This window comes from Nothoprocta perdicaria, unplaced genomic scaffold (assembly GCF_003342845.1).
Source record: "Nothoprocta perdicaria isolate Ctin4 unplaced genomic scaffold, notPer1 scaffold_15, whole genome shotgun sequence".
NCBI classification, from domain to species: Eukaryota; Metazoa; Chordata; class Aves; order Tinamiformes; family Tinamidae; genus Nothoprocta; species Nothoprocta perdicaria.
In genome coordinates, this window is record NW_020454649.1 from 2,980,704 (window position 1) to 2,995,576 (window position 14,873).

The window sequence follows — 14,873 nt, forward strand, 5'->3', positions numbered from 1 at the left end:
TGTATGGCTACCGTTTCTCCTCTGCTCCCAGAGAAAGAGAAGGTGAAAAACCATTGCCAGTGGGTTTGTGATGGTTTCTGCTGCAAGGGGTGAAGGGCTGCAGGTAAGACAGAATGGAAGAGAAACAAGTTTTGGAGCCACATGAAAGTGCTGTGCTGGTCTGCTGGCCTGGTGCTTCTCATATGAACTACAAATGATGGCAAAAGAGGTGGCCTGGAGCCAATCAAGCTAAAATAAAGAGGAATTATCATAGAATAGGAAATCAATGAGTTGCGCAAAAGCAAGCAATGCCAGCTCAGTCAGTCTGGAAAGAAAAAAAAAAAAAAGAAAAAGAAAAAAGAAAAAAAAGGAGAGATAGCTTTAAAAAAAATTGCTTTGAAGTACAGAGGCTTATTACTTGATTTGTAAATAAGATGAAGCTCTCTCCACCCAGGTTATGAAAAGTAAGAATTGTCATGTATGGGTAATTGATGGTGACAGCTCTGGCATATATGGTACAGGAGGCAGTGTTATTGTTTGACAAGCCCTACATGTGTAGATAACAAGTTAGGCTCTCGTGTTTGCCTACAAATTGTTGCTAAGCATATTTGATACCCTTTATATTGATACTCCTGTTGTCTCTTGGTTTCATCTCTATTTCCTTTTAAGACAAACAAAAAATGGAATAGCCTACAACCTCCAGCTGCACCCCGCTGCAATTCATGCAAATCCGGAATCAAATCCAGGCACTGCCTGAGGAAATGAATATTGCCTGCATGGATTTAATATGCTTTAACTTCTTTATCTTTTTTTTTTTTTTCTAATCTTTTTTTTTTTTCTCCTTGGACTTCTCTGTCCTCCCCAACTTATTGGTATTGTTTTCCAAATTTCCTACCCTTGAAAGAAAATGAATTGGAATTGATCTTGGTTTCACCTCTGTTAAAATCACCAAGAAAATCCTGTTTCTCCACTCCCACATCTCATGTACTCAGTGACCTGGTGAAGTGCCGCCTGCTCTGTTTTTTTATTTCCCATGTTCTGTATGTGCTTGATCCCAGGAAGAAGCATTTGTGATTTGGAGAAAAAAAAAAATCTGCCAGTTAATGTTCAGTCCCTGCAAAGCACTGCTAGAGATGGGTCCAAAATACTGAGCCCAATCTGAATGGCCCTGAAGTCTGAGTTTCWTTCTTTTGGCAGTTTTTCTCCCTGCTGAGAATCCTGAGCAAAGCTGACTAATACAAAGAGTGTAGGTTTATATTTGAGAAAAGCAAGTTGAACTCAGCAACCTGAGTTTGCTTTTCTCAAAGGCTTTTTTGAAGCTGTCTAACCAAGAGAGGAAAAACCATATGGCTCGAAGGAACAGCAGAGACTTCTCCTGCAGGCCATGGGATAAATATTCCTGTTTTGCTTGCCTTCTACCTCACCGACTTACGTGGCATGCGGTTGAATGCTCCAATGAGGAATATAAGAAGGTTTTTAATTATTTCTACTGGAAAACTGGTGCATTTTAGTAAGTTTTCCCAGTCAGGAAACAATTACCTCCCTTCAACAGCTTTTGGTCCCTGAGACTGACTTTCTTCTTGCAGTTCACCTCAAAGATGTTAGTTAGAAACAAACAGTCCTTTTCTTGGGAAGAGCCGAATGCCCTGTGGAGATTCTGAAGGACACTGGATACCAGGCAAGGTCAGATCCCAAACCTCTGCCTACAAGAGAAGATACCAGTGGTGGAGGTAGCATGGGCTCTGCGAGCAGGCTCCCGCAGCCACCTTGTAGAGCCACTGCTCCTGGTGGCTCTGATGAGCCAGGTGACGCTGAACCCACCGTCCAACCTATCAAAAGCAACTGGAAGCCAGCAAGTGTTACACTCAGAAACTGGAGGAGGGAAGGAACAAGTGATATTGGCCAACGAAAACTATAAAACAGGTGATTATGGAACAAGACTACTTGGCTCAGAGATGCTTACTGTTTTCTCCACTTATCCTTACCTTCTGAAGTGGATTATTGTACTCATTAAATGCCCTAGTATTTCCCTCCTTCCCTTTCTTTGCATGACTCACAGCATTGTCATAGAATCACATTATGCCTGTATGATTTTTTTAAAAAAGAGAAAAACTTCACAAGAAGGGAAAAATAATCATAATTCTATAATGTTATTGTATATCACAGAAAACTGTGTACATTTTTTCCCCATACAGGACATACTTCAAATAAAATAATTTTAACACCAATAATGATAATGTTCCTTCTTCCCGACAGAAGTAAAATTGTTTTTTCACCCCAGTTTGGTACATAAATATAAGAAAATAGTCTCTGAATATTTACATCCAGGTGTTTTAAACGTTGTTTCTTGACATATTTAATTCTCATTTTCTCTCCAGCCGCGGGCATTCTTTCCAAATTTATATACTAATCTCCGACCATCCACACGCTCCAGGATTTCTCTTTTATAATAATATCTGTTAGAAGAAGCATATAGAGATTTAAGTTTAAATTCCTGTAGAATCCTAAAAGGACAGTATCAACTCAGGAATCCCACAGCTGTTTTAAAAATCTCTATTTTCTGTTGTTATAAATAATATTTAAAATTATGTTAACTGAGAGTCAAGAAACTTAAAAATACATTGTGAACTTCAGTTCCCTTGCCCATTTTTCCTGCCTACAGTCAAGCATCTCCATTGGTGGGTTTTGCGGGCCTACTAAACAGAAAGGGAGGAAGAAAAGGAACCCAAAATGTAATGTAGCGCTCTCAAAATCARTGCAATAGACTTAGCTGTCAAATAAAGCAACTGGAGCTGCCTGCAATTCATTTTGGAAAATTAACTCGGTTCTCAGGTCTGTGTGGGGCAGTGACTCTTTATTTGCTCCGGGTTTCTATGGCATCTTCTTGGCTCACCTCATAGCCCGGCTGAGCTTCTCATAGGTCATGCTGCTGTTGTTTTTCTTCTTTCCCCAGAGCTGAGCCACAGCTTCAGACTTTAAAAACCTGAAGACACCTTCTGACCGGTCTTCCCACTTGATTAGCCCTGGGTTTTTTTCAGGATTGAGAAGAATATCCCGAATAAATTCCCAGAGATGAGTTCCTCGAGGGTCTGAAAGAGGAAGGGAACAGGAGGAAAGAGTTTAAGGAGATTTCCGGGGTAGGCTCAGTCTTTTTCTGTCATACTGTTTTGGAGCATCACTCACTGTTTTGTATGTTTTGTGTGGATTGCTCTCAGCTCTGGCACCACAGGACCCACACTTCAGAGATACGTAGGCATTAACGCCGACTACCCTTACCCTTAAGGATATATTAAAAAAAAAAAAAATCGAGACTAACTCCAAAACTAATTCCAAGAGAAGTATGCAATGAGTTAATGAAAAATAAAATAAAATAAAATAAAATAAAATAAAATAAAATAAAATAAAATAAAATAAAATAAAATAAAATAAAATAAAATAAAATAAAATAAAATAAAATAATAATGGAACAAAGAAGTGATATCTTTGTTCAAGTCTGTAAGAACTTGAAATACAAGGATAATGTGAGAATCATCAGAAGTCAAACTGTGTCATGGTTTGCAAAATAAATTAGAAGCAAATAATAAAAAACAAGATCAGGCATATAAATGAAAGAAGAACAGCTAAAATGCAAGGGGAGTAGGCTAAGATAGAGATAAGGTAACTCAGATGTGACCAAACATCAAAATGATTAATTTGCCTCTGTTTTTGATGTGAAACTCATTGAAGGTGAGCGCAAAAGCAGGTTATTGTTTGAGAACAGAAACGAATATAAAAAGACARAAACATATCTCTAAGTTCAGGACAGAGGCCTTCCATTTAAGCTCAACCCCAGTTACTGTGGAGAGAACACCAGAACATCCAGGTGCAAGAGAACAAGTTGAGAATAAATCTACCAAGAGGTAAGAGTTTAKGAATGAAGAATAGCAAACACAGTGAAGAAATGGGACAGCAAAATAGAAGTCCTTTAGTCTGATTTCACGGCAGGATTTAGAACAAATTTTGAAGGAAAAAAAAAGTCAAAGATATGAAGGTAAACATTAACTAGTCTACAATGCTACATGGATATATTAAAGGGAGACTGCAGTTGACTGATACAGTATTTTTCTTTGGCATAATAATTATTTTCTAGAACCAAAAAAAGTGTGCTATCCAGATATTAGTAAATACTTGACAGATCACTATACAGAGCAGTACTGATGAAATTAGAAATGTAGAAGATTAGCCAAGCTCTACAGGATGATTTTTCTATATGCCAATTCTGTGATGGAGTTCTTCTCAGATCTATGTTTTGTCCAGTCCTATCTAATCCTTACGTTAACAACCTTATTGTTACATTAACAATCTGATAGGTAGGTAGGTAGGTAGGTAGGTAGKAAGGAAGGAAGGAAGGGAGGAAGGGAGGAAGGAAGGAAGGAGAAGAATAAATGCGCAGATGACAAATCTGAACAAACCAAGCCTGAAAGCACTGGCAATGCGAGAAGATAAGAGAAGTCTGAGAAGTCTAGAAGACACAGATAATCTTAAGGACAGGACAAAATTGCATACTCCCAAATACAGCAAACGAACAATTTAAAGGATTTGTATTTTAAACTGAGAATGATACAGGTGATGAAAGACACAAGTAGGACATTTTCAATATAGAAGTCAGTGAGGTACATTAATGGAAGTCATGAAATCACAGTCATGGAAGCCTTTTGTCAGAYTCAGGCTGAATCAGAACCACGAGAGGCAGCAGAAAAGGCTGGTGAGGAACATCAGAGGAGAAGCAGAAGCAGAGAGAAGGTGGCAATGCTGGTGGCCTGGGGCGGTCTGCCAGGAGCTGCCAAGTAGGGACCGTGGGCAGAGGCTGCAGACACCAGCCCTGCACCTCGTGGTGGCCCTCCACRAGGCACGGCGCTGCCCGGGCACGGACCTCCCGTGTTTAATCCCAGGGGCTCCCTTGTTAGTGCCATACTGCAGGCAACCAGCCTAGCTCAGCACCGGGCAGGGCTCTGGTACTTTTTGCCTGTAACTTCTCCACAATAAAAACATATGCAACTGTACTGAGTCAAAACCTGTGTAAGCAATAGTACCAGAAACAGGCAGGACCTCGGAGCATTCAATCACAATAACTCTATCTAAACAGTCTTGTTTCCAAAATGAACTCAGAATGCCTCCTTTTCCCTCCCAAAGGGGATTTACACTTAACGTGTTTCCAATCAAATAACCATTAAAACCATGGATGCAGACTTACTGTGCTTCTTGGTGTGGGCCTTTGGGGTATGCTCTTGTGTTTTCTTCACTTCTGAAGAATCTGCAGAGAAGGAAAATGAAGCCTATTTGTAAATTTGATTAAAGGTTTTCCATTGACTGGCAGGTTGAAAGAAATAAAACCACAAAAAAGAAGGAATATCTCTTTTAAAGATAATCATTTTTCAGAAGGTAATCTAAGAGAGAAGGAAGGGGGAGAGTTTTGTTTTCTGCGCTATATGTTAATCAGCACACTTCACAAAGACACCATTGATGAATAAAGAATGAATGCAGAGGTAAACATTTAGCTTTTGAAACCAAAATTAGATTAACAAATACCTCACCCCATGCTGCGTGTGAGAGCGAGAAAAATAAGAGGATCACGTCTTTAAAAGGCATCCTGAACTGTCCCATTATGTCTTAAGTCTTTGCAGAAGCATGTATCTTTGGGGGCTTATTTGTTTCTGCAGAGATGATCTAATGTGAAATGTATGTGCCAATGCACAGAACACCTACCTGACTAAAACAGAGTGATTTGGCAAAGCTCTCTGCTTTGGGGGCAGGGTACAGGCATAGGACTGCGCTAGTAGGAGGTTTTGGCAGCGAGGCGTGCGGAGCTTGTTGCGTGGCTCCGAGCCACAGGAACATGCCATTTCTCATCAATGCTCCTTTTCCACCTGTATCCAGCCTCGAGAGGGATCGGCTGCTGGCACGAACGCTCTCGCAGACCCCACGGAAAGGAGAAGTCCTGCCTGTTCCTCCCTGTCACCCACCCCGCAGCCTGCACATTTCGCGTTCTTATCTGAGAACAACCATAATCTGGCTCTGCTATTGCCATTAATTAATGTCGTTCATTCCATCGCTCTGCTGGGCTAGTTCTGAGAAGCAGCCCCTCCTGTGTTTGCTTTTCGGTGTGTTTAGTGCCTGAATTCCATAAAGCTCAGCTTAAGGTCCCACGCACGTTTTCCCAGCTTCTATGAATGCACAATTATCATACTTTTTATGGAAACAGGGCATTTGCATGTGCAAATGACTCACAGGAAATACTCATTTGCATAAAAACTTGTTGGATTTGCACAAGCAACTGCAATGACTGCATGTGAAAAGGTAGATGCAAAGCTATTCACACACTCGCTTTATTCAGACATAACTGGATACATAAACTGAGCAGGTCAGAGAGAATGAATCTCTCTAATCCCACTATCCTGAGTCTGATATAATCACTGTCCTTGACCCCCAAGCTCCAAACGTGCTCTGAGTCATTTTGCCTTCCCACTCTCGAAGAGCAGGAACCAGCCTGAACCTTACTCAGCTTGGGGGGAAAAAGTAAAATGAGGCGTATTTCATTGTCTTTCCTCAGATTATGATTCCCGTGATGTTATTAAAAGTCTCTGGGAACCTCACCTAGTGAGGACAGCAGGACCAGGTCCTTTATTTGCCCTCTTATTTAAATCTCCCTCATTTTAGCATCCCACAATCCACTTACATACGCTTGCTCTACACCGTTTATTTGGAGAGTTATTCTTGGAAATTCTAGACTGCCTTCTACCTAGCTGGTGATTTATTCTTGACTTCAGCTGTGTAAATAGCCTCCCATTCTGCCTCAGCTCTTACATGGAGACCAGTTTCAAACATGCAACGTTAGGAGGCCGGGGCCTGACAGATGAAAAGAGTTACGATGCCGTTTCAACAAAGCCGTCTTGCAAAACTGGTGACAAAAGGTTGCAGAGTATTTGCATATGATTCAGGAATGAGMCATTTCTTTACGGGATATACAAATTTAGTTTTCACAGGAGGCTGTGCCCTTGGCGTGCCACCCTCGCTCTAGGCTCAACAAGTCAGAGGGTAAACACACGCAGCCAGGAGCTTGACAGGTCCCCGGTCCCGTCAGTGAGCTCTGAAATCCTCACAGCCATTTTATGAGTGGGTGGAGGCAGCAGGGAAAGCAAACAGGGTGCTTTCTTTTCTTTATTTTTTTTTTTAAGGTTTTGGTGGTTTTCTTTTTCTGGTTAGGTTCGCTGGGTTTTTATTTAATTTTTTTATTATTATTATTTATTGCTGGGTGCGTCAGTTGAAGCCAGGTATCGCCCGCAGAGCGCCCCAATGCATGTCACCCTAACCACACTTCTACCTGGCCCTACATCAGACAGGTTGCTCTCTTCAGCAGATCTGCACAGGTGCTGTGCCAGGCAGTGGCTGCCCTGGGACAGTCACAAAGCCCGGCCGGGGACAGAGGCTCCTGTGAGAGGTAAGGGATAGAGGGGTATCCAGGTTTTCCCCCAATTCCCTGGTTCCTCCACACCCATCCTGGGCAGCCCTGAGCCCAAGCACTTGCACGGGACCAACCCTCGCTCCTATGAAATGCAGCCCYGTCTGGGGAGCACCGTGGTGCTCATTTGCCATGTTCAGCCACACCGCAGAAAAGCTTATGGCAAGGCTGGAACATCTTGTCCCTGTCACTAACATCTTCCCCTTTGGCTCAGACACTTTAAAGATATGTGGAGGATGCAGAGCGTTTGATCTTCCGCGTCTTGACAGAGAGAAGGGAGAAGCACGTCTTTAAAGCAAGCTACAGTAATAGCGACCGCTAAAAGAGTTGTCAGAATCAGTACTGCTTGGTTTAAAATGACTGGAGGCTCAGATTCAATCCTGCAACAGAAGACCACGGAGACTATTACATGTCAGTAGCTCTGGGACAAGCGACAAACAATTAACAACATAATTACAAGCTGCTTACCGGGCGGCTGGTGGCTAGGTGCGGTCATAGAGATCTGAGCACGACAGAATGTTTTACTGTCCAATARCTCTGGGAATTAAAAAGAAGACATGTTAAATAATATCCTTTGACACCAATAAAAACAGTTCAGAAATGCATGAAGTARTGTGAGGTTAGTTACCTACTGTGCTGCCATAGCCACTGTCATACAGATAATTCTCGTCTTTCCAGGACACCATTAACGAYGGATCTGAAGGCAAAAGCCCAAAAGGAAAATCAGTTCATGATAAGCATATTTCTTCCACAGCTGTGAACAGTGAGCACCAAAAGACAATGAAAATAAGAAAAGTGCAAAACAGATCTGAGAAGAAAAATGAGAATATGGGAGACTATTTCCTTTCATTCCAATYATGGACAGGGCTTTTGCGGATGGAGTTTTGCATACTCAGATAAGCGTACATAGACAAAGCCTTGACTTTTTAAAATAATATAGTAGACTCTTCCCTTTCCTGGCAARTATATCATTTATGCCTGTGCTTGTAGGAGTTTTGCTATGCCAAATCAACTCTTCTCCTACACAATCCACCCCTGAAATCACAGTCCCTGGTGATTACGACAGTGCTTTGGTGCCATGGAAATTAAAGTGTTCTCAAATATCTAGCAGAACAAGAGAATGCATATAATGAGCATTTATTCTATAATGGTAGAACTCGAAAGTCCCCTCTGAAACAGGGCTTCATGTGTAAACACAGAGCGAGACATCAAAGCCTAACCCAAGATGTCAGGCCGTTTTATTTCAGGCATATCAAGTCCTCATCCTTCACATAAAGGCCATCTTTATGATTAAAGAGACAGACTTTCTAGTGACCTTTTGGTCAGATGGATCATATTGATGAGGAGCTGCCTCATTTTCCTATAAATACACTCAAATAACACCAATATGAGTTATAGCTAAATCATCGTGCTTGGCTCAGTTACTGCACATGACATAGGTATTTAGAAGGCCTGCTAAGCAATAGCTGCATGTTTGGGCACCCGGAGCTTGTTCTCTGGGTGCCAAACACACCCTTTGCTTGTTTGGACACCTGATCCGCCGAGTGTTGTCTCTGAAAACAGGCCTTGCCCAGCAGGAACGTAAGGAGACTGTTTACAAGGGTCCATGCTSAGCAAACTCGGCAGCCTGCTAGGACAAGGCAGGCTCCCTCTCCAGGCCCCTGAGCCCATCTCTAAGCCCTGGCACAGCTTCTCTCTGGGCAGCAGGACAACCCCGACAGCCTGTTGCTCCCTATCCCAAATAGAGGCCGGCTACTGTCCGACTAGGGCCGAGTGTTAAGCACGTGGCTGGGACTGGGCTGCGGAGAGCAGCGCTTGGCTGCTGCTAGGAGCAGGAAAGGGCTGCACTAGCTGGAGAAGCTGCATGGGCCGGCCAGCCACCCGTGCCTGGACACCATGTGCCACAAAGGGGTATTCGTTCTGCCAAGGGGTATCAAAACRGAGCTCGTGAGCACACCTACACACATAGGAGCTGGGGCCACAGGGACAGAGAGCGCACAGGGGCACRCAGAGGTGCTCCTCGATGGGAACCTAGCAAACAGTCGTGCTTGAAAAAGAGGACTTGACGGAAATCCCAAGTGGAAATGGATTTAGCTAAGGGCACAATAGGAAAAGGATTGTCACAGAAAAAATGTAGATTTCRTCAAACCAAAATACAATCTCAATTTCAGTTTCATATGAAATGCAGAGAGAAAGGGAACATTTTGTTGTTTCCATTCAAAGTTGTCTTTGTATGGAAATTTCCTCATATTTCAAAGCATTAGCAACTATGAAAGAAAAGTATTTTTCTTCCCTTTTTATGGAGAATAACGTGCAAAAAGATTGTTTTGAGTTGGAGTCAGATGAATGAAGCACAGAATCAAGTCATCTGCACAGCTGCATTCACTGACTGCTGCAAGCTATATTAACTCTGTAGGTAAACATCTGCAGAGGTCACCTACGATATTGCAGAGGTCTCCCAGCTCAAACTATCACATACAAACTAAAATACAGCACTACCTGAAACATCTAAAACTCAGTAGATATGGACTGATGTTTGTGTTATTTATTTTATTCAGTACAATATGCTTCCCGTGATAATTAATGTTACTTTGATCTCTCTCTCTCTCTGGCAATGGGCAATTTCCCCTTATGGTCACCGTCACCAGCCCTTACTCACCTGTTTGTTCTGTCTTCACAATGACATTGTGAGATTGGTACATGTCACTTCCACACTGACCTGCAACAAAGCACAGGGCAGCTAGGATGTGTATCCATAGGTACAGAAGAAAGACCAAAAACACTAGCTCCAAACAGGGAGTGCTACAGATGGGTTGAAAGGCTGATTCTGGAAGATGGCATAAACCCTTTCCCTTGGTCCTTCAGACTCCTGCCTTATACCAAGCATAAGCAATAGAGCAACGTGGCTAATTAGATGTGAGCGTATAGCAAAAATAGCGGRTGAGATGGGCCAGGAAGGTTTCTGGAGAACACAAATGACTTCTGAAGAACACAAAATTCCGGCCTCTGTACTTGCACGTCTGTCCCCGCATGGGCTGGACTCTATTTACCGTTCCATTTCAGGTGCTGAAGGTTGCTGTAGAGCAGCTGCCCTGCCGTGCCCGCCGCCTGCGTAAACTCCTGCAGGCTCATGCTGCACAGGTGCTCCCCGTTGATGTCGAACTCCTGGAAAGGTATGCAGTTGGCATCCAGCTGGTTGGTGTCAAGGAGGTGCTGCAGCCACTCCCAGACCTGGAACTTGGTCCAGTACTGTGGATGGATTTCGTGCCACTGCGTTCCATAGAAACTGCTGGACACTGGAAGAGAGAAGGTTGAGTGTTTATACTCTCTGTTAGTACCATCAGATTCGTGTAGAGTAGAATCACACACCCTGGACATCAATAGATCTCAATTCTTGCTTCAGTCCTCAACACATTCATTAGCTACAGCTGGAGCAGATTTTTTTCCCGTCAGTTTTCAGACTAAAAAATGGYAGTTATGACATTTTCCCTTTCTTATCAGTATGTTCAATGAGTAGGAATGAATTTACTAATGCTGTCAAAATTCAAAGAATCAAAATTCTTTGCTGGAAGACACCTTGCAGAACTACTATTGTAAAGGTATGCTGATGCTTGAATAGGAAAAGAGCTCCAGTGCTTCAGATGATGATGAAAAACTTTTGCAAAACCCCAYAATATACAGCAGAAATTTTGTTTGAATAAGTACAAATAAAAACTATGAATTATAGGATTCAGCCAAAGTGTATTAAAAACAAAGACATTCTTGTATTACTCCAAAGAAAAAGTCTACCGGCATTGCCCTCAGTTTCATGCATTCTCCCTAATTAGTTAAGGTGACTTCTGAATGYACTTGTAAAATTTGTTTTAATTTTAGAAATCGCCCGATTTCCTTCCCAGATTGTCTGAATCTTTTCTTGGCCAAAAAGCTCTCGGTCATATATCATTTCATGACAATAATTTCTGTGTACAAATGAAAGAACTGGAGTATGTGGAAAGAAATTGTACCCGGCMCTAGAACAGCGTATAAGATAAGAGCAGCGGCAGGATGCCTTGGCTGGCCACACAGGAGGGCTGGCAAAAGGAGGTCAGCGGGGCTCAAGCCTTGAGCTGAAGGACAGTGCAGAGCACCAGGCGGACGGAGCTTGGAAGGGCAGGAAGGACTACAAAGATGTCAGCACAAGGGACAGATGGACAGACAGACAGCACGGGTGGGCATTTACAGGAAGGGCGAAGCTGCCGTGGCCCCGCTCYGCGGTAGCCATGCACCAGCATGTGCCTGCTCTCCAGGGCACTGATCCACTCCCTCTCCATCCCTTCCCAGCAGGAAGACCTCCACCGCTGGGCACTCAGCGCAACGCTGAGCGGATGTTGCTAGATTTAACCAGATTTAACGTATTTTAGGAACTTTCGCCCCTCTCCTAGACCTCGGGTTGGTGGCTGAGATATGCCGTTTTGGGGGCAAACACAAAAAAGCCCCACGCTCATCAAGGTTTCCCTGGCCGCTCACGTACGCGTCAGCTACTTAAGCAGGTRGTTTGGTTGTTCCTTATCCTTCTGCTGAAGGATTTGGGGAACAAGTGGGGATAAGTAAAAAGCATAGTATGTTGGAGAATAAAGGCATGATGGAGCCGTGAAACATTCCCTGGAAAAGAGCTTGAGAYGCATTCCCAGTCCTTTAGAAAGGAAGAGGATTTTCGAATGCCAGCAGAAGACTTCTGATGTAAATGTAGGGCCTTATAGTAAGAAGAAAAAATAGCCAGAYAAAATGAAGCAAAGGGGTAAATAACAACAGACGCCAACCCAATTTTTCAGGGTCCTATAGCTCTAAAATGCAAGTGAACCATGAGGAATCACCCACTGGGATTCCTGCACACAAACYCTGATTTCCCATTATGAAATTCTGTGTGAATTGAAACTCCATTTCCCYGTGAATCAATAAATCGTAAGACAGCAAATTTATGAAGTGATCATTATCGATTGCTGTGTATTTAGAAATGACAGTAAAAAAGAATGGAAACTATCCCTGTAAGTTTAGCTACAGCATACTGTGAATTAAAGGGCAGTGACAATGTGTGTTTGCATACTTACCTTTTAAGATCTAGTAATTCAAAAATATTATTTTAAGTGATTAAAAGAATTTAAAATTATATCCAAATTTTTTACATCTATATCTATAGTTTTATATGGAGAAGGAACATATATATTATATGTATATAACATTTGTGTGTGTGTATGTGTGTAAAAACACAGTTACGATACATATCTCAATATAACAAGTCAGCAAGATAGATTTCACACTGTGTCACATCTTGTAAATTATTTTAAGTGTAAAAGTCATCACTATCTGGTAGCCCTTGGAAGGCAAATGTAACACTGACAAATGGTTCTGAATATAAGGGGAAAAGCTCACAGATCACAAGGTATTTAGTATCCTAAATCCTAGTATCCTATCCTATGGCCCAATACCTAATTGCATAGTTATCTAGAGATTCGAGCTGAAAAAGCAAACACAGCAAAGGAGTAGAAAGACTCCCTCCCTACAAAGCCGGAAGGGAGATTAACATTGAAATAAGTTGTCAAATCTGCAAGGGCACAAGGGGTGAATGTAGGAGGAAGAAGTCTGAGCTGAGGAGAAGGCACTTCTGGCACTGTGGTCAGTACTGAATCCACTTTAAGCAATGAAACGARCCCTAAAATGGCCTTTTTCAGAAACTTGCTGTTGGATGGTTCGCTTCTACAAATAAAATAGCAAAGAGAAGTCTTCCTTCCAGAAGTGAAAGCCCAGTGAATCAGACTAGAAGGAGTAACGCTGAGAAGTATTACCGGTACATACTTAACGAGGTGGTGTCTGTCCCCCCCTCAGCCCACCAAGAAAAGCACAGCTCAGAGGCTGCTGCATTCCTCCTACCATTGCACGTGGAGTATCCGTCCGTCCAGGAAGGCTGCTGGTGGAGTAGGTTGCTGCTGGAATTGAGACTCATTCTGCCAGCTCCTTCCAAAATCATGATCTGCAAGCGAATTGAACAGCGTACTTAGTGAGCCGCGTCTGCTCCAAAAGGTAAATGGCAAAAAAAAAAAAAAAAAAAAAGAAAAAAAGAAAAAAAAAATCCACCGAAAGTGAAGTGAGCAAGCCAATTCCATTTGTAGAAGATACAATTGAAATCAAGAACATGTTGCCACAACCCCTTTTCAGCTGCCACAAAATCTCCTTATGATAAACATTACCATGTTTGATTTGCATATGCAAGAAGCAAGTTTCTACAGCTGCCCATCCATAAATGAATAATCTGTAATCAGAAATGAAGCCTAATGAAAAGACAAGGCTCCTGACGGAGCAGCACAGGAACCCTGCCAAGGCTTGTGAAGCGAAATACAAAGTACATTGACGTTTTTTCATTTAAAGTGAAATTTCAAAAGTTTTAAAAAATATATTTGAACTTTTTTTTTTTGAGGAAACAGATAGGACTTTTGAATAACTGCCAATTGAACTACACAGCTGACAACAAGTCCTGTTCTGACACCTCTTCACACGGAAGGACATACTCCATAACGTTCGCGGGAGGTCGTGTTACAGGGACACCTTGCCAGCTCACTAGATCCTTATCCGGTCTGTGTCAGTAGTGTCCCTAGCATGTTCTTACTGGYGGATGTCACAGACTGTGTGTTTCAGAACGCAGAAAATTCAGAAGGTCAAGTTAAAATATCTTGTAAGCAAGACAGCCATTGCCACAAAAACTGATATTTCTGAATAACACCTCCGCCAAAATAGCATTCTCTGCTTTAAGTGACACAAAGTTTCCTTTTAATTTATATCAGCATCATGAATAAAACTTTTTTTTTCTGGTTGTATAAGGCATGTATTCCTCCCATTGGATCTATACAAACATTATCTTCCAGAGGTTTAAAGTAGAAAAGTTTAAAAATGAATAGGATAAATACATGGTTTAGATGTCCGTGATCAGTTTGAAAAACTATTTTTCTAAGTCCTATAAAGGCTTCAGGACATTGTTCTTGTATAAATACACAGAATACAATAAATTTGTTTAAAAAAATCTAATCTGAAAGCCACAAAGTGTGCAAAAACAAACCTTCAGACATTAGGAGGGCACGTGAATACAACTGGACTTCACTTTGTAGTTAAAAAGAGGCTGAAATATAAAACAGATTGATGAAAAGTAAATTGCTGTTATTGGCCTCCTGTCCACCRAAGCCAATCAGAAGAGCACATTGCTTAGAAACACCCCCAGCCTTGGTTTTAAAGACCACCTGAGCTGGCATTTTCCTCCATCATTTTYCATCCATTAAGTCTTTTTTAAAATGTACAAGATGTAACAATTTGAAGGAAGAAGTATGCATTTATATATATATATTTCTGATAATTACTTTAAAATTAAAAG

General features: G+C 41.9%; 1 protein-coding gene across 2 annotated transcripts in view; it reads right to left on the minus strand.

Annotated features, from left to right (window-relative positions):
* Positions 1-2,104: 2,104 nt before the first annotated feature.
* The window catches only part of EHF (ETS homologous factor), a 29,548-nt gene continuing 16,779 nt past the window's right edge, over positions 2,105-14,873 (minus strand). The window contains exons 2-9 of one of the 2 annotated variants that reach the window (XM_026034720.1): positions 13,385-13,484; positions 10,528-10,773; positions 10,137-10,196; positions 8,106-8,174; positions 7,946-8,014; positions 5,213-5,272; positions 2,873-3,068; positions 2,105-2,435 (exon numbers count right to left, since the gene is read on the minus strand). In XM_026034720.1, coding sequence (XP_025890505.1) covers positions 2,336-2,435; positions 2,873-3,068; positions 5,213-5,272; positions 7,946-8,014; positions 8,106-8,174; positions 10,137-10,196; positions 10,528-10,773; positions 13,385-13,481 — 897 coding nt within the window. In that variant the 5' untranslated portion in view covers positions 13,482-13,484 and the 3' untranslated portion in view covers positions 2,105-2,335. Of the gene's footprint in view, positions 2,436-2,872; positions 3,069-5,212; positions 5,273-7,945; positions 8,015-8,105; positions 8,175-10,136; positions 10,197-10,527; positions 10,774-13,384; positions 13,485-14,873 lie in introns of those variants that run through there. The other variant, XM_026034721.1, reaches the window with a different exon arrangement.